The sequence below is a fragment of the Scatophagus argus genome, chromosome 6, assembly GCF_020382885.2.
Source record: "Scatophagus argus isolate fScaArg1 chromosome 6, fScaArg1.pri, whole genome shotgun sequence".
Lineage (NCBI taxonomy): Eukaryota > Metazoa > Chordata > Actinopteri > Scatophagidae > Scatophagus > Scatophagus argus.
The window spans coordinates 26,409,016-26,429,744 of NC_058498.1; the positions used below are offsets into that span (position 1 = coordinate 26,409,016).

The 20,729-nt window shown below is 40.9% G+C and overlaps 1 protein-coding gene across 11 annotated transcripts in view; it reads right to left on the reverse strand.

Moving 5' to 3' along the window:
- nfic (nuclear factor I/C) overlaps window positions 1-20,729 on the reverse strand; it is a 79,828-nt gene that overhangs the window by 26,142 nt on the left and 32,957 nt on the right. For 5 of the 11 annotated variants that reach the window (XM_046390812.1, XM_046390805.1, XM_046390813.1 and 2 more), the window contains 5 exons: window positions 19,630-19,762; window positions 10,962-11,083; window positions 8,485-8,598; window positions 8,221-8,378; window positions 6,147-6,330 (listed from right to left, as the gene is read on the reverse strand). In XM_046390812.1, coding sequence (XP_046246768.1) covers window positions 6,147-6,330; window positions 8,221-8,378; window positions 8,485-8,598; window positions 10,962-11,083; window positions 19,630-19,762 — 711 coding nt within the window. Of the gene's footprint in view, window positions 1-659; window positions 1,727-3,044; window positions 3,134-6,146; window positions 6,331-8,220; window positions 8,379-8,484; window positions 8,599-10,961; window positions 11,084-19,629; window positions 19,763-20,729 lie in introns of those variants that run through there. The other 6 variants (XM_046390806.1, XM_046390809.1, XM_046390811.1 and 3 more) reach the window with 3 other exon arrangements.

A 20,729-nucleotide genomic window follows, 5' to 3' on the forward strand; every position in this document is an offset into this window, starting at 1 on the left:
CCCAGGGGTGGTTGCACCAATTCCTAAAGAGGAATGGGCTGAAACAGTGCAAAACAAAGACATAGCCTTGGACGGGCAGCAAATTGACAAAGACTATCGAGCATGTGCATATCTGAGAGTAAGCAGTGCATCAAAATAAATCCACTGTACTTACTACTGTAGTCATGGGCAAGGCTAGAGTATCTCCCACAAAGGTCATCACAGTACCAAGACTCAAGCTGTCAGCAGCTGTTTTTGCAGTTCATACAAGTGACCTGCTCAGAAAGGAGTTGGAAATAAAAGCGTTCTTCTGGTCATACTCAAAGGTCATTCTTGGATATACTGACAATGATGAAAGACGATTTCACGTATTTGAGGCAAATCGCATTCAGCGTATCAAAGAAAGTACAAATGCCAGTCAGTGGAGATTTGAGACCTCTGAGGAAAACCCAGCCAATCACGCCTCAAGGGGGCTCAAAGCGAAAGAGCTCATATCTTCAAACCAGTTTACTGGGCCAGAAGTTCCTGCACATAAAACCTTGACTGAAACAGAAGACTTTCTTGATTGCTTTCTGAAGTTCACCATCTTAAGAAAGCTAGTCAAATCCATCACCAGAGTCATTCAACATTGCAAAGAATTTAAAAGGTAGACACCACGACCCAATGAAGCTACAAGTCTAACGGAGAGAAAGGTTGCAGAACTATTGATCATAAGAATTGCTCAAAGAGTAGCCTTTCGGAAGGAAATCCAAAGCCTTCAACACAAGATGGGGGTAATACCCAAAGATAGGATCAGCAGGTTGCACAGATTTAATCCTTTCCTGGATTAAGATGGCATTCTCAGGGTGGAAGGTTGACCAGAGCTAGTGCTTTGCATCTTTACATTAAGCATCCAGAAATCTTGCCAAAGATCAGCCACCTATCTAAGCTACTCATCAGGCACCATTATCAACAAGTACGACACCAAGGACGTGGCATGACAATGAATGAGCAATGAACAAATGACATCTAAATACCTGGATTAAATCATGCTGTGTCATCCTACCTCTATAAGTTCATCAAGTTTAGGAAGTTCAGAAAGAGCATGGAGAAATAAAAAATGGCAAACTTACCTCGTGAACACATGGAAACAACTCCTTTTGACTATTGTGGGATGGACTGCTTTGGTGCATTCCGCATCAAGAAGGGAAGGAGGAAATTGAACAACTATTATGTGTTATTCACTCGTCTGTGCTCTCGTGCTGTGCACATAGAAGCGCTTGACGACTGATGCTTTTATCATTGCCCTTTGTACCTTCATTGCCTTGTGTGGCAATGTTTGATGTCTAAGATTTCACCAGAGAACTAACTAACTGCAAAACGTCAGTTCCTGCAAACTGTAAAACAGATGGATCAAGAGTGCTTAAAGCAACTTGTCGGTGAGTTTGTCACGAACACTCCATCTGCAAGCCACATGGGTGGAGCCTGGGAAAGGCAGATCAGGACAATAAGAAATGTGTTGATGTCCATTCTGGATCAGTCATCCTGAAGACTTGACGGTTCATGTTTGAGAACTTACCCTTATGAAGTCATGCCAGTCATAAACAGCAGACCTTTAACAATACATTTACTCAACGATCCAACAGGGCCACAGCCTCTTACAGTCAATCACATCTTAATAATAAAGTCATCAGTGGTCTTGCCACCACATACAGAGTTTGTGAGAGAAGATCTTTATCTTCACAAAAGATGACGTCAGGTGCAATACCTAGCCAGATGGAAAAAAAAGAGTACCTGTTGAACCTACAACACAGACAAAAATATGGCGCAAGACATGCAGAAATACAAAAATTAATAATGTAGTAATTGTGCAAGGTGACACAACACCATCAAGGTTCACCCTGGTGATGATGGATGTGTGAGGAAGCTACAGCTGCTAAGCATTGGACGACCAGGGTCAGCGACTCACCAAGCCAGTTTACTTAGAGAGACCTTTCTGCAATACAGTTATTCTGCTTCTGCAGAACGGTATAGCTTTAACTCTCTATCCTTTACTTGTATTAAGGTTCATAAATACATATAAATACGACACTTATTCAGCATATTAGTCATTAAGGAAATAACAAGTGATTTGGTGGGACTGTAAATGCCATCAGAGTCAGTTTAATTCTTTAAGTTCATAGTTTAGAGCTAAAAAAATCAAATGTTTGATTGAAATATTTTGCTTGCTTGTTAATGAACTTTATTGTAATTAAGAACATATGTCTAAGAGGACTTGTCTGGTTTGAAGTGAAACTAATGTTCTTTGTCGCTGCTAGGGCTTGGGTCACTATTACCTGTACTTGCAAATTTGCAATGAGGGAGAGACTTTGGTGACACCAATGAAAGCCTGTGCTAATGAATGCCTTGTGCTCGTAATTAAACTGGAGGGGAGCTGCAACTACTATTACTACTAAAACTACTATACCCACACACCTGAAACCTGCCACTTATGAACCCACTGACCTACTATTCGGCATTAAATTCAGGCTATACATATACATATCATTACATAAATTAATGGAACTGATGAAGTTAAACATTAATTTAAATTGTTGCTGCACTGTTCCAGTTGTGTACATATTAAAAATGATACAATTTATCACATTCTGTATTATTCACGTTTCACACCATCCTAACTTTTTGGAAACAGTGTTGTAAATATTTTTGTGAATACATTAAATCAAATTCAGTCATCCGAATTTAAAACAAATGCATTACTAAAATTTGACTGACATGCAACTGTTTTCTTCATTTGGCTTATCTTAGCTGACTTTCAAATGTACTGAAATAAGTAAGTCTTTGAGTGCCACAAACCAAATGATTTTAATCTCTTACAGCTTGCATCTTGGGACTGTCAGAAGTCTGAAAGGTAGATATATAGAAGCATCTTCTGCAACTATTTGATTGGCTGACTAGCAATACAAGTAAAGGGTACCTAATTTGTTTTAATAACAGACACTGAAGGCTCCAATAATATGAGTTTTTTAGGGTAAGTTGATTCTGCTCTAAATTAAACATGACAATGTCAAATGAATCATACTAACCTGGGCTTGGTAGAGTCCACCTGTGTCTCGAGGGGTAACTCCAACGAATGAGGTGCGATTTGCAGGAGGGGTCCCAGGGGCCGAGTATGCTGAGGGTGTTTGTGTTAAAAATGTCAGTCTCATAGTGTCTATTGTAATTTCATCTTATTTGTAAAATTGCATTTGGCGGTACCTTTACCAAAAGCTGTCATCATCTGTCAACATCATAAAAGAGAATAACATCAAATCATGAAATCATGAGTCGCTGCTTTGTATTGTTGGATACAATTTCGTCTAATTCTGCTGTCAATAGTGTCACTACACAGTTTATCTATAGTTGTTTGATTTAGCACCAAGGGACACAAAATAAACAACACATACACACAAACACACACAAATCCCCCTCTCACCCCCCTCTGGAGTGGTGTGTGCTCCTCAAACTCAGGTCCTTCCTTTTTGAAGTGCTAGAAGCGAAGGCAACCGGATATCTTTAGGTTGTTGAGCGTGTTTCACCTCTCATCCAAAAGACTTCTTCAATTCTGAGACTGATTGAGAGTCCCAGGTATTTAACCTCTAATGGGCCTTCTGGTAGCTCAGCCCCCTCTGTTCTGATCATCTTCCCTCTCTTTGTTAGCAACTGACCACATTTATCTACTATCTTTTTGTGATGAGTTGGCTGAGGGAGTTCAGGCCTATGCAGAACAGCAATGGGGATAGCACATCACCTTGGTATGTGTTACGTTTGGTGGTAAGCCTATTGTGCAACAGACTTACCATTTGAGTTAACCTCTAGAGTTGTCTTCAATGGCCCTATCGAGCTCTTTATGAAGTCTCTTAGTGTCCTGTTGATTTTGTACATTTCTAGGCATTCCAGTATCTGTGTGTGGCACTGAGTCATACGCTTTCTTGCTGTCAGTCCAGGTGATGCACAGGTTGGTCTGTGTGGTCTTGTAGTCCCGAGTGACTGCTCTGTCGACCTGCAGCTGGTGCTTGACTCCCATGTTATTGCTTCCAATTCCCTTTGGGGCCCCACTCACGTATGGATCCATGTGCCTACATATCTTAGCTGCTATGATGCCTGACAGGAGCTTCCATGTTGTGCAGAGGCAAGTTACTGGTTGGCAGATGGATGGAATTACATGATTGTGAGGATCCTTCATGATCAGGACTGTCCTTCCTTGGGATTAACCACACTGGTTGAGTCCCATCATCAGCAGCTGGTTCATTTGTGCTACTCATGGAGTGCAGTTAGCTTCTTTAGCCAGTAGCTGTGGATTGTATCAGGGCCTGAAGTTGTCCAGCTCTTCATGCCCGACACTCTTTGTCAGATGTCTGTCATTGTGATGGTTGCTGGGTCTTGTTGTGGGAGATTGTGGTTTGCTGTGGTCTGCTCTTGGATCAACTAGCCACTGAACATGGATGTTATATGATGCCTCTTTCTCCCTTATGTCCTTCCAGTACTGTTCAGTCTCAGTCCTGGGTGGTTCTATTCTCATGTTATTACCCTGCCATTGGGAGTACACTTCGGGTGGTTCGGTGGAGAATATCCTGTTTATTCTCCTGGCTTCTACTTCTTGTGTGTATCTTTTCAGGCAGGCAGCCAGAGCTGTAAGTCTTTGTTTGGCAGTCTCCAGTGCCTCAGGTGACTTCATTGTCAGCCCTTTTTTCACCAGTTTGAGAGCCAACTAACTTTGCTTCATTTTGCCCTGATCTTGTCCTCCATCCTCCTCGTTCATGAAAGATAGTGCTCCTTGCTCCTTGTTACAGTGTTAACCTTGTAGCCAAGCATCTCAAGGATAACTGTTTTTCCGGTGTTGTACATCAGTTCATTGGTTATCAACTTAACAGGGATAGTTTGTAGTGCTGCAATCACATCTTTGTCTCTTAGCCATGGTGATCCACTGCGGGGGTGCCAGGTATCCAGCTTTGCCATTATCTTCATTATCAGGTCAGTTGCCCTTGTGTTCAAGGACTCTACAGCTGTTATTGGGGCTTGGTACCCAATCTCGGAATGGGGGGTTGATGATATCTCCCTCCCAAACTGTCGTCCTGGTTCCCCCGTTGAAGCATCATTGTTGTACCTCATCAACCATCAAGCTTGAATTTCCCTCAGGATCAATCTTGAATTTCCCTCGGGATCAATAAAGTATCTATCTATCTATCTATCTCTAGTTGTGCTAGCAGTTGCCATCTATGCTAGTAGTTGCTTCTTTGTTAGCATAGTATGGTTTTCAAAGCATTCGTATTTCCCAAAGCTTCTGCATGTATCCTCTCTCTCTGGGATTGCTTGTGTAGTAGCATTTCAACAGTTCCCTTTTCTCTACCTTTGTCCACGGACGCCTTATTCCAGTAGCTTATTTCTCATCAGGTTGCCCTGTTCCCCCATCACTTGACACGGACCTTGTTGACGTCTGCCGGTGTGACTCCTATTTGCTCAGTTTCGCTCATGCCGATATCATTAAGGTATTACGGACTTTGCCTAAAGGTCCACGCTGGATACGTAGAACCCCAGCCTCCTTAACTTAATACGTGTGTGTGTACAGTCTATGATGATTACTAATTACACTAAACAGTCAGACTCCTGTGTGCAGTATCAGACTTATATAGATAATCAAAGCATGCAGTGATAGTTTAGGTGAACCAACCCAAAGGGTGGTCCAAAAATGTGTGATATTTTTTCAATACTTGTCTTTGTCATTTGCTGAAAATAGTACAATCATTACTGATATGCATTGTTTAAATTTAATTCTACATTCATAATACTATATGTGTGCGTAATCAAGGTAATGCAGAAATTTATAGACATATAAATTAAAAATGCATCCTACCGTTTTATAACACTATTGCACTTCTGCGACTATTGTTGTGTCTTTGTTAATATTTTATATCTTTATAACTGTTTGGAATTCCCCCCAGGAATCTTTATGCCGATAAACTCTTTGTGATATCTCTCAGTGGACTTTCATCTCAACATTTTCTGGATATACAAATATTTGACTATAAATGGTAACACACTGTATTCTATTTTAACACCCATCTGAGGTTTATGTATATACATACTGTATGTGTCATTCCACACATCAGTGTTGTCAGTGGAGGTTTGTTTGCATTTTGACCACTTACTGGGTGATGTGGGGGAGTTTGCTCCCCCATCAGAGGATGTGGTAGTTGACTTTGACTCAACAGGCAGTGTCGGTCTGGGGAGGGAGGATGGGGGAGGAACCAGGGAGGGTGCTGGTCCAGGAGGTGCCAACATCTGAGATGAGATATAGTGACTGGGCACTTTAACCTGGGAGCTGCCATTCAGCTGGAAAAGAATAAAAAATGCAGACAACCATATACACCCATATTTAACATGAGTTGCAATACTGCTAAACCTGCAACCCCAAAAGCTCTTAAATAAAAGCCTTATATACACAGTTTGCCATTGTATAGACAGGAACTCATAGAGAGTGGCAGACATGCATTGTACTATGCATGTTCAACATGTAAAATAGAGTTATGACCTTGTGGATGCATCCCTCCATGCACCAGTCAAGTTGCAGTTGCAGTACATCCATCTCTGTCTGGATTCATGTAAAACATGTAGTGACTAATAGAGAGCTTTTGTCACGTGGAACATGATATCCTGAAGCTCAACATCAAGAAAAGCAATGAGCTTACAATGTACCACAATGCTTCAAATATGGATGTTGCATCAAAGACATCACAGATTATAAACTGTTCTATATAAACTATTCCTGCTGACAACTGGAGAGAGCAGGGGTACACCAACTAGTCTTCAGTCAATCGCAGGGCTGATACACAAAAACAGACAATCACTCACGCTCAGACACTCACACCTAGGGGAAATGTAGAGTTGCCAGTTAACCTAATGAGCATGTTTTGGGGACTGTGGGAGGAAACTGGAGCACTCTGAGAAAATCCACACAGGCACAGGGAAAACACCTGGATTCGAACCTTCAAACATATTACCGACAGATCAATAATGGCTGAAGCTTTTAATCACCATTTCCTCTCTCCTGGTCATTTATTTATGGTCATTTTATTTATCACTGTGTAGTCAACCCTCCTGTTTGTTCTTGACTATGGTAATATTCTGTACTGTCATGCAACCCCATCAACTATTCAGCTGTATATCAGTGTATTATGCTTTATCACAAATAGCAGATTTTTGCACTGACCACTGCTTTTAAATAGAATGAGCTACAACTTGCATTCAAACTAGAGTCTTGGTTGTTTTAAATTCAATTCAGTTTATTTATGTAGTGCCAATTCACAACAAAAGTTATCTCATGACACTTTCCACTTTCAAGTCAAATCAGGTCTAGACCAAACTCTTTAATTAAATTGTAATACAGAGAGCCCAACATTCCCCCTTGAGCAAGCACTTGGCGACAGTGGCGAGGAAAAACTGCCTTATAAATAAGTTTCTGATGTTCAGCTTTCTGATGTTTAAATGATTTGTATAATTATTTTAATTAATTCCTTGCTGTTCTGTGTTTGGTGATTGTGTTCCTGTGAATGTTTTTATTTTCTGTTCTCAGGCCTCTCTTGAAAAAAAGATCCTATTCTATATGAGACTGATTAAATAAAGATTAAATAAATAAACATACTGACGTTGCCTCAACAGTCAAAACAAATATAAGCTCCTGCAAATTGAAATTGCGAGTGCTGCAATGAGTTACAGCTGCAGTTTCTTTCTTGTTACCATTACTATCTTCTCTCTTTCCTTGTGTTCGCATGCATGTTTATTTATTTAGGTTGTATTATTAAAGTTTGGCTGTAACACACTTAGTAACAGTTTTTAAGATGAAGCCAGTGAATTTGTCAGTTCTTTCGCGTTCTAACATACATCAGGCTTTTTTCACACACAATACAAGTGAGCTTTATTAAGTCTTCATTGTCTGATGAATATTAGTATCTAATATACAGATAATATGTTTTTTGTTTTTTCAAAATGAGCTCAATGTTTTTTATTAGGGTGTTAAGCAAGACATTAAACGAAGACACTAAAGTGCTGCAACTGCAGCTTAATAGAAACCTAGATGAGAGGTAGCACCACATATCCCTATCTGCAGAAACTTGTGTGGTTATTTGTCTTGTAAAATGGTATCTGTTAGCCATATAAGGCAGTAGTGGAAAAACCAGTGACCAGTATTTAGAGATGTGTGACCTTTTAACTGGTTGCACTCACCGAGCTCGGAGTTTGACTGACAGGGTCACAGGCCAATGAGACCAGATCTTTTAGGGGGTCTTGGGCCAGGTGAGGGGGATAGCGGATTGCTCCATGAGGGAAATAAGAAGAGGATGGGAAATGAAGAGATGGGGAGGGGTGCGGGCTTCGAGACAAACCTGGACAGTGGGAGAGAAAAAAACAATACAGTAAATGAAATTTTGTCCATTGTGTCCTCCTTATTGGAGTAAATTGAGTGTGTGTGTGTGTGTGTGTGTTCCTGACCACTGTGAACAGCTATGACTGGTCGGTGGTGCTGAGTGAAGGAGCCCAATCTTGGTGACTCTTCCTGGGGAGAGGGACTATCCAGCTCTGCCTTCTTCACTGGGGGAGACAGACCTAAAACACAAAAATAAACACATACATTTACCCCCAACATATTTATTGTTGTTATTTATTGATTGAATAAACCTCTTATTTATTAACTTTCACTTTAAAAAGCAACTTAACAGTAAATTTTGCTTGAATTGACTTTCACATTATTGATCTTCAAACCCAAGGGGGCAGAACACTATTGTCCTTGTGCTGGTTGATTATGATGATTAAGGTCTAGGCACTTCTACTTCTCATAACCAGGTGTCCAGATATGAAGCAACCCCTGATTTTGCCATTTCGCTGGATAGCCCAATATGAGCACAGGGTGCAATTAGTTGGAAAGGTTGTGAATTCAGGGAGGCACAGTTAGCACCTCATAGCAAGAGGGTTCCAGGTTCGAATCCTGGTCTGGACCCTTCTATGTGGAGTTTGCATGTTCTCCCTGTGCCTGCATGGGTTTTCTCCGGGTTCTCCGGCTTCATTAGGTTAATTGGCTACTCTAAATTGCCCCTAGGTGTGAGTGTGAGAGTGTATGGTCGTTTGTCTTTGTGTGTCAGCCCTGCGATTGACTGGCGATCAGTCCAGGGTGAACCCCGCCTCTCGCCCGTAGTCAGCTGGGATAGGCTCCAGCTCCCCCGCGACCCTGACGGATAAGCAGTATAGAAAATGGATGGATGGATGGTTGTGAATTCAACACCCAGGTGTTGCAGAATCAAGTTTCATCTGCTGATGCTCATTGTTATTAGTGATGAGTTTTTGTCAACAGCACACCTGATGATGTGGTTTGAGCTGTACATTGATGCACAGTTGTGAGTCAGCAGAGTGAACAGTAGTGGAATGAGCACACAGCCCTACTCAGTGTGTTGGTGCTTGAGCTGCTGGTGCTGATCTGGACTGTCTGAGGTCTCCCTGTCAGAAAGTCAAGAATCCAATTGCAGAAGGAACTGTTCAAGCCCAGCAGGCTCAAATTGCCAGTCAGATGTTGTGGGATGATTGTATTGAAAGCTGAGTTGAAGTTCAGCTCAGCATTCATACATATGTGTTCTTATTGTCCAGATGGGTAAAGGGCAGGTGGAGGGTGGTGGCAATTGCATCATCTGTGGAGTGAAGCACTTCATGATGAGTGTCAGTGCAACGGGAAAGTAGTCATTGAGGCAGGACAATGGACACTTCTTTGGCATGGGGATGATGGTAGCTGACTTGAGGCATGCGAGAAAGACAGCACCGCTCAGGGAAGAGGTTGAAGAGGACATCTGCTAGTTGGCCTGCACGTCTGGCCCAGCAGCTTTCTGTGAGTTAAGTCTGCTTCCTCCTCCACCAGCGGATCCAACTCACCACCAGGTGGTGATTGGTGGACAGCTCAGCCCCTCTCTTCACCCAAGTGTCCAAAACATATGGCCAAAGGCCAGATGACACGACCACGAAGTCGATCATTGACCTCCGGCCCAGGGTGTCCTGGTACCATGTGTACTGATGGACACCCATATGCATGAACATGGTGTTTGTTATGGACAAACTGTGACTAGCACAGAAGTCTAACAACAAAGCACCACTCGGGTTCAGATCGGGGAGGCCATTCCTCCCAGTCACGCCCCTCCAGGTGTCACTGTTGTATTGATATTTCTCACTATTTATCACTTTATAGTCTTCACAGCATTTGTATGAAGCCAGATGATTAAATAAAGAAAAAGAAACCATGAAGCATCAGTTTAAGACTCTCTGACTCTTTCTTATCCAAGCAAAGCGCTTTTATACTCATAAATCATATCACATAGACTGGCAGGTCTATCCTCTCCCTACATGCTTCAGTCTTCCCTTCACCTGGACCAAGTACGTCTTATGCCAAAATTATACATTCAGTATTTGTTGAAAAAAATATCTGTGAAATTAGGTATTTGCAACACAATAATAAAATGTTTGCTATATTGCCCCCCAATCCCTCATCTGAAAACAATTTGCACTGATGAATTTTGAAAGTCAACAGCCAGTGGGCAGACTCCAACACTTGGCCAGCTACACCAATAGGCAACTTCATCATTCAGGTATTCAGTCAGTCAAAGACAACTATGTCTGTGGGGCTGAGCCTGCTGATGCAGTACAGCCAAAAAACTTAAAATCAAAATTAAATGGGATGATATCTAGCTCTGCTTCCAATTTATGTGATTTAAGTTGTTTAACATACAGAAGATGCTCTATAAAAATCAACCATGAATAAATAACAACAATGAACTCAACCAACTGCTTAGCACCCCACAGGAGGGTTAGAGAGGTTATTCAACAAACTGGACAAACAATGATTTGATATATGCAATTATGTTCTGATAAATGCTATTTGTCTCTCCTACTATAGACACTGGATACTTTAAAAGTCATTCTTGTTCCATTACCTCCTTCCATGTCATCAGTCCAGTTCCTGGAGCTGCTGGCAGGAGAGGAAGGTGAGTGGTAATACTCTCCTCCTGGACTGTCAGCCTCTTCCTCCATAGAGCCAGACTTGTGACGTTTGCTCCTGCAGACAAATATACAGACACATATATGGACACTCAAAAACATGGTTCAGTGGTGCACTTGTGTCACAGGTGTGATCTGTCAGCTGTCAAATCTTCCTAATTCTCACACTTAGTTGGTAACAACACAATATGATTATTTTGCACTGTGGCCAGCTCACTCAAAAACATTCAACTGTTGCCTGCTCATTCTGTAAGGCTCATGATTTTTGTTTTTTTCTTTTGTTGTTGAGCCTATTGCCGCCAGTCAATAAGCCAATAAACAGATATTTTTACCAGCTGAAGAACCAGGTGTGGTAAAATAAGCTGGTTTATTGCACCTCCCTGCTCTATCTACTTTTTCTCGTTTTCCTCTTTTACTAACCCACCTACACACACTTTAGACACCCACAATCATCTGAATGTAGGGATCACATGCTAGCGTGAAACAGGTTTGTTCCATCTCTTTGCTGGACACGTGTTGTCCCCTCTTCACTACCTTAGGGAAATGATGACAAAGCTTGGAAGGTGACCTTCATAACTTTTGCATCTTAGGAGGCCTTTTATCTTGGACAGAGAAACAACATAACTGATTTTCAGATAAACTTAAAATATGTCAGGACAACTTCTGTTTAATGGCCATTATTTTCAATAAACTAAGGCTCGAATTAATGCCATTAGATGCTCTCTCAAAAGAGGAGCAATACATAAAGTCATATGAGACCCAAAATACTGGAACCGGTTCCTGGAGACGCATGTAACCACATACCCAAATTTCAGAACCTGACCTGTAAAATTTGGACAATGCCCTAAGCTACTGTAATTCAAGGATTCAAGGATTCAAGCAGCTTTACTGTCATTTCACACATGCTGAAACATGAGGTGGAACGAAATTAGTTTCCTTGGTCCCGGTATAAGCCCAGTAACCTACAAAATACGTAACTACTATAAATATAAAACAATACTATATAAATATAAAAACAACCAGAGTAAAAAAAAAAAAAAAAAAAAAAAAACAGTGTCAAGGATGACAACAATATTTACAGCTATGACAACAATATTTACACTTTAATTAAGTGCATGTTGAGCACATGAGGAGCTATTGTTCAGCCACATAGTCATATGTTATGAAACCAAAATCACCAGAATCAGCTCCTGGAGACCCACAGAGCAACATATCCAAGTCTCAGAACCTGAAACTGTAAAATCTGGACATTGTTGAGTATGTTGTGTTGTGTCACTGGACGCCATCCAATTCAAGCACCTTGCCCTAAGTGATGAGGTATGCGAAACAGATGGATATCGTCCGTTTCAAGCACCTTATCGCACAGGGCCCAAGTAATTGACATGGATGAGGTTGGCAAAGGTTGCCAAACTGTAATGGTTCAACTCTGGGCTGTCCAAAGCGAGAGGCGAGGCTTGGAAAGGCCACTGATTCAGCCTATGGGGTTGCTGGGGGCCCCTTGGGGCCAGTTTGAGTTTTGCATCTTTGTGGTGGCAAGTTCAACAGAGTGAAATGGAGAGGGAGGTGTGCAGAATGTGCCATGCGTTGGAGCCTTCAGCGTAAGGGGGCGTCCAACGACAAGAATGAGCACATAACACCGGACATCGTCCATTGAGACGACTTTCCAACCATTCAAATTTTATCCAAATGGGGTAACTTGGCCTTAACCATTCACTTGATTAGGGTTGATATCTCTCAGATATTGACACTTCTTAATGAACACCATACTGGATTGGTTATTAGTCCCAGGTAACAGGGTGGGCGTGTAATTAACATTATTTATTAATAATTTTATAATATTCTGCTTATAATCAAATCTCCTTCTACCTGTGCACAACATTAGAGAATTCTTCATCTCAAATTACTTTTGTTTTCTCTTTTTTAAGATCTCTAAAAATCTCCAGGACCTACAATGCTGAATGTTGTTCATTTGCAACATACAATTGTTTTAGTTTTGAGACTGCTGTGGTTAAATTTTGCCTTTCTCTGTAGACAGCATACGGAGTGGATTTCTGATTTGTACTGACTCTTTGGATCTCTGAAACTGCTTATAGAATAATTATGGCAAGTACAAAAAACACTGCTGTTTTCAGTGTTCAAAGGGGACATACTATGAAAAACTCACATTTTCAGTGCTTTTGCACAAATATTTGTGTATTTAGAGTGCCTACGAACTCACTGAATGTGAAATTAGACAACCTAGTAACTTGTGGGGATCAGGAAATATGGGATTCAGTGAGCTGTTTAAATTTTGCTCTCCTTGTGACTCAATGAGCAGGCACATTTGAATAGTCTAGGCCCCCAACTGAGTATCTCCACCCATGGCTTGAGGTCTACCTTTGTGCAGGTTCACCTTTTTTTTTTCTTGCAAACACCAGAGCAGATATCCTTATTATCAGACATTCATGCTCAAATATTTGATTGTATTTACTTTTATTGTAAATTACTTGTAAATAAGAAGCGTGGAGTCAATTTCCCAAAATCCAAGAAAGGAGAATGCACTGCAAAGCCAGTGAAAGCAGAACTTTCTGTAAGTTTAACAAACTTTTGCCAAAAATTTCGCAATATAATTTCACAAAGAATACAAAATCTTGTTAGGTTTTCCAGGATCCAGTCTGTATGTGTAGCACCACGTAGGCAGACAGAACCACTTGGATTTTCCGGCTGCAAAAGCTCCAGTATTTATGATTTTTAGACAACAGTCATTAATAGCATAGTTGGTGGTACATAGAAAAAGTTCGATGCAAAAGCGGCATTTGCTGTAACAATCTTACTGATAATAAAGGTTTCTATGAAACTTTCTATGTCATTCGTGCTTTTAATGTTTGATATGTAAGTGTGATATGTCATATTTCCTTCCTCATTCATATTTGTATTTGTCCTCTCAGAAGTAAAGGGCCACCCTGCAGATGTTAAATACATTCTGTAGTGACAACACACTCAAGCACACAAGGGCAGGATAATCTACCATGCATGCTGGTTGAGTCTGAAGCTGTTGTAACCTTCTTGTAATCTATTAAATAAACTAGAATGACAGAAAAGGTAATAACTGCATAATTGCAATAGTACTTGTGGTACCTGTGGTACATTCTCAGGCTACAATGTTAAAACGCTGTGCTGGCGGTAAAAATTACAAAAAAAAAATTAAAGTTACACACTACTAATAATTATAAGGTGTTGGCAGACATTCCTACAACCCCTGATTGGCCCACTGACCTGTACTATAAGCAAGAAAACATGACTGGCTAATATCTGCAGCGTTTGAGCTTGAGCTTTATCGGGAACAGCTTGGTGATGTTTGCCTTAGTTTATATGTATTTATATAAATACCATAAACCTAGCTTTAGATAACCGAAACATAAACATACTATATACATACTGGAGTCATTGGGTTGTTGGCAAAACAGCTAGCAAGGCTGTATTTAGCCGACGTACAAACATACCAAAAAATGTTGAAGTAACATAATAAACCATTATGAAGTGTCCTGCTGTATCCTTGGTTCCCAAGGTTCCCCAAGCGCCCTCTTGTAGAGGGCAGCACAATTGTCATACAATCATGAGGGTGCGACACTGTGTTTTCTCTGGTAACCATGTTTCTCTCGGACTTGACAGTTGCCATGGAAGTGCAAAGCTGTAATAAAGACAGCCTGTCCACTCCATATTAATCCCATTGTAAGAAAAGTTTACTACAATTCACCTAATTATGGGGCACGTGAGCAGATGAATGCTGCAGGCCGGGAGCGTGGACTTTATTGCCGGACTCTTTGTAGTTCAGCGTCTGGATGTGGAGACTCTGACGTGTTCACGTGGGCGTACTCCGTCATTTCCAGTTTGTTATGCGCTGTGCTAAGCGTTGCATTGTTACACTGCTGTGTCGTTGTTGTCCATATTAGAGCTCATCTACACATTAAAAATTTACATTACTGTAAGTCTAAGCACTCGCCTCTACCTTATCACTTTCATCTTACGCCTATAGCTACGTAAGTTGCACTTCGCTATGTGATAATGGTATCTGTAGAAACTGCAGTCTGTTGGTTAGGTTGAAGGCAAAGCTTAGCAATTTGGAATGCCGGCTCCGCACCATTGAAACCAAACCGCTTGCTGCAGTTAGCCAGGCTCCGTTAGCCAGTGCGGAGCCACATAGCTTAGCCTTTAGCTCTCCTCCGGCAACTCCCGCGCAGCTGGAAAACCAGGGCCTGTGGGTGATGTACAAATCATAGTAGAAAGCATAGCTCCAGACCAAAGCCCATGGAGTGCCATCAACCACTTAACATTTCTAATAGGTATTCCCCACTCTGTTGCATATGTGTGTTCAACTAAGGATGGGATAAATGCAGTAGTCAAATTCAGTATGTGTATGTAAAAATATATATACTGCTAATAAAGTTGATTCTTCTTCTTCTTCTTCTCAGCAACACACCCGCCGAAGAATTGGCTCTGATCACTGGAGACTGTTTTGCGAAACGTTAAGCTAGCGAAACCAGCGACCATAGTCTACATTCCTGGGGTCAGAGCGATCGACACTGAATCAAATTTGAAACTGCTGGCTAAGGCTAAACATAAACAGTAAGATTATTATTCATGTCGGCAATAATGACATCCAGCTACACCAATCGGAGGTGTGTTCATATGCCAAAACAAAGTCGACTCTTATTGAGGTGGTGCCCAGCAAACGGAGTGGGCTTTGTTAGCAATTGGCAGACCTTCTGGGGAAAATCTGGTGTAATTAGGAGAGACTGCATTAATTCCACTTTGGATGAAGCAGCTCTCATTTCTAGCAATTTGGCCATTTTTATCAGCATACCAGCACCCTGACAGTTCAGAGCTGAGACCAGGGGGAAGAGCTGCAGTCCTACACACTTCTCTGCGCTTCTCTTAGAGCAGTCACCTGCCCAAAACCCCATAGAGACTGTGTCTGTCCCTCGTTTATTTAGACCTAAAACTAATGTACGCAGTAGAGGAGCTATTAAAGATAATCTTATTAAAATTAGCCGCTCTGGTATTATTGTGCTGGACAGGAGAATTAAATGTGGATTGTAGAATGTCCAGTCTGTGTCCTCAAAAGCTGTACTTGTGAATGAACTCATATCAGATAAAAATATTGATTTGTTTTGTCTAACTGAAACCTGGCTGCCTAAGGATGATTACGTCTTTTTGAATGAGGCTACTCCACCTAGCCATATTAACTCTAATGCCCCCTGATGCCCTCCCTCTGGTCCAGGAGGTGGGGTTGCAGCGATCTTTGATTCTTATTTATCCATCTTTACCAGACCAAACACAGGTTATAACTCATTTGAAAGTCTTGCTCTTAGTCTGTCTCATCCCACCTGGAGGACAGGTCAGCCGGTCTTATTGTTTGCTGTATTGTACTGTCCTCCAGGGCCATACTCACACATCTGAATTTTCTGAGTTCTTGTCAAGCCTGGTCCTTAAATCAGGTAAAGTTATAATTACTGGTGACTTTAAAATCCATGTAGATGTGGTTAATGATAGCTTGGCTACTGTATTCAATTCCATACTAGAAACAATTGGCTTCTGTCAAACCCACTCACTGCTTCAACCACGCCTTATACCTTGTATTAACATATGGGGTTGAAACTGAACACTGAACAGTCTCTCCTCAGAAATCAGTTTTGTCTGACCATCAATTAATAACTTCAGATTTTATTTTAGCTGATTCCACACAAGCACAGCAGAAGCACTCTCACTAGATGTCTGTCTGATAATGCCACAGCCAAATTTAAGGATGCAGCTCTGTCGACTCTCAGTGCAATACCCAGGGTCAGTGTGTCAGGGGACTCGTGCACTACCTCTAGTTGCCACCACATTGATAACTTTGTCGATTGCAGGCTCACTGCACAGCACACTTAACCTAATTGCGCCCCTATCTAAAAAGATTGTAACTAGAAGAAGCTCTGCTCCATGGTACACTCAGGAAACACGCAAGTTAAAGCAGAGATCACGACACAAAGAGAAGAAATGGTATTTAACAACAAAGGATGAATTCTATCAGGCATGGCAAAATAGTCCAAAAACATACAGGGCAGCACTCCGTACAGCCAGAGCCAATTATTACTCATCACTTATAGAAGAAAATAAGAACTGTCCTAGGTTTCTATTCAGCACTGTAGCCAGGCTGACCCTGAGTCATAACTCTATTGAGCAATCCATTCCTCCACATCTCAGTAGCAGTGATTTCATGTACTTCTTTAATGAAAAAATTGTAACCATTACAGATAACATTCAGCACCTCCTAGCATCACCTATCACAAATCTGTCCATCATTGCAGCCGCATTGGAGATAACCACTAAGCCAGATACCTACGTGGACTCATTTGTTCCTGTCAGCCCTCAACAATTAGCATATATCATTCCTGCCTCTAAATCCACGACCTGTCTCTCAGATTGTATTCCTACTGGGTTGCTTAAGGAAGTGTTCCCTTTACTTGGCACCTCCTTACTAGACATTATTAATTTGTCCCTGACATCAGGCTATGTCCCACAGAATTTTAAAGTTGCTATAATCAAACCCCTGCTAAAAAAAAAGTTCACTCTTGATCCAGGGGTTTTAGCAAACTATAGGCCTATCTCCAATCTGGTCTTTATTTCAGAAAGAAAGTCGTCGCCAGTCAGCTGTGCGAGTATCTCCATAATAACAGCCTATTTAATGTCTTTAAGTCAGGTTTTAGGGAACATCATAGCACAGAGAGCGCTCTGGTTAAAGTCACCAACGACCCATTAATGGCCTCTGATCATGGCTGTGTTTCAGTACTTGTCCTTCTGGACCTCAGTGCTGCATTTGCATTATGCACCTGCCTAATGTTGTTTAAGTAATTATTGCACACTTTCTGTTAATCCTATAAACTTCATTTCACTTCTGAAATATCACTGTGTTTGTCTGCTATATGATATATTTAACTGAAATTGCTGATCCGAACAACCAATGATTTATAAAGGAAAATCCTGAAAATGATCAGGGGTGCCCAAACTTTTTCATACCACTGTATATGCTCCCACAAGGCAATGTGATCAGAATGCACTCTATAAATTTTCACTGTTATGCTGATGACAGCCAATTGTATTTATCAATGAAAGATGAAAGCAATCAGCTAACACATCTGCAGTCCTGTGTTGCAGATTCTACCTACTGGTTCAGCAGATAACATGGACTTGCTAAAATCTTTTCCAGCTGACTGCAAGTTGTTTGTTAAGCTGAACACACCTCTACCTGCTTCAGCAGCCTGCGAAAGGTTATTCAGCATTGCAGGATTAGTCTTCAGCCCCAGGAGAGTGAGACTGAATTTGCTCAATTTTGAAAATCAACTACTTTTAAGGATAAACAGAAAATTTCTGCATTCTGGAAAATGACTGTGCTTCATGCATACAAGTTTCAGAAGGAAATAAGGTGTGGAGGAAGAAGTACAAGATATTTGTTCTGTTTTGTTTACAAAGAGTTAAGTTTAGTGTTTAGGGTGCTCTGATCACTTGCTTCTGATAAAGATATTCATAAACAATGTGATATTCAAATTTTTGACTGCTTTCTTTATTAACTACATAACATGTTAAAACTTCATACCTGTACTTTTACTTTCAATACTTGAGTACATTTTAAAGATTACAGACTACTTTTAATACTTAAGTACAAAAAATATTGAATACTTTAATACTTCTATTTGAGTATGGTTCTTAAAGAAAAATTTTACTTCTACTCAAGTAATTATTTTGGTAGAGTATCTTTTACTCAAGTCTGGGTCTCTGGTAATTTTTACAACTCTGTTTTGGACCACTCAAACAGGCAGGCAGTCAAGCACTCAAAATTGCTCGTTCTGAAAAGGGGGGATGTGCAGCTTCATCCAAGTGGTGTTTTGACTAAATCATGTCACAGGAATTTCATGTAGACCACAGAAAATTTTAATAACTTGTGGAAAGAGGATATAATGTATCTCTAATTAACACTTGATGGGAAGTGAAATTAAATGTGTGAGAGTCATCATTATACACTCTGGCTTCAATCATCTCACTTTTCATCATTGCCAATTTCCTCCTGTCTCTAAAATGTTCGTATAAATGGGTCACACAGATTTCCTTGTCTGTCAGTTTATGTACACATTTCAAGCCTGTTTAAATGATGCCTCTGGTCTCACTACATTGTACATACGTCTTGTATCCATATGTGTGGCCACAGGCAAGACTAGATTTTCTGATGACTGTAGTGACTATAAATTTGACATTGTGAAGACTGTAAAGAATACATGATTTTCCTCCACATTTGGGAATTAAATGGCTGCATCATTTCTTGTCAATTTGTTAAGCGATATTTGTTGTTGAAAACTGGCTTTTGGCTTGACTAACTTTCTTCAAAGGCTGTTTGAGGGTGGTTGGTTGGGTTGATGTTACTCATGCAATCATATAACAATTGTTAAGCAGAGTACTGGGATGAGTTTAAGAATAACTAACAAAGCAGGTTGTGTGCTTTCTCAGGTTCTAATGGTTTCTAGAGGTTAATGCAAGCTAGTCAAAGTACATGAATGGTAATTTGCAGTGTGTGTGTGCGTTTGTGTTTACCCGCTGGACGATGTGCTGGCCAGTGATCGTCTGAGGCTGACTGGCTGGTTGACAGACTGGTTGATGTTGTAGGCCAGATGACCCTGCAGCTCCCCCACAGAGAAACTAGGTCCTATTCCGGTAACTACTGGACCTATGCACACAGTAAAAACACACACTGTGATTATGACCTACACACAACACAGCCTCTCAATACTTGTGTATCTGTATTTCTACTACATTAATAAAAATGTTTATCAGATATCCTAACTAGCTGGTTGACATCTGACTTACTGCCTTTTTATTGTACTTTCTTTCTGTTCTCATTTCATTGACAACTGCATATGCTTTGATTGCAGCCAATCAGATATAGCACAGGGAAATGTTCATCAGTGATATCTCATCCCTCACACATGGCCTTCAGATTTCTGGCTGTCAAAAAGCCAGCAGTACCAATGGTTTGATTGAAATGCCACTTTTGTTTGGAGCAAGCCCACCATTTGCTTTGTTTATTAACTTAGTTTAGTTTTAAACTAAACCACTTTCACTGAGAAGGATTGCAGGGCACAGCTGAGGATATGCATAATATGTGTTTATGCTTATCACTTGGGAAACTTGGAACTTTATTTGTCATGGCTCTGTGTGTTTGTTTTTTCACCGTTGTTCCCGTGTGTCTTTCTCTCCCTTGTGTTTCCTCCTGTGTGTATGATCGATTGGGCATTGTCTCTATTTCTTTTGCTCTACTAGTGGTTTTTGTGGCCACTCAGTTATCATTCTGAGTCATTGTTCCCAGTGTCAGTTTTTTTTTTGTTTGCTAACTCCTGTTTCTATGTCTAGTTTTCTCTTGCGCCTGAGCTCACCACCATGCGGCTCCCCCTGCCTGCCCCTGCTCCCATCACCAGCACAGGAAATCTTCTGTTTCATTCATCATGCCATTGTGCCACCATGCCACCAGTGTCCTCCACAAGCCAGCCCTCCACTTAACCTTTACCGTTCAAATAAACGCAATTGTTTCTCACCTGGGGTTCCTTTGAGTCTGTGTCTGACTTTTGGGCCCCTTTTCAACTAATTCTGACATTTGGTATTCTCGTTGGCATCAAATTGCACTTGTATTTCCACAT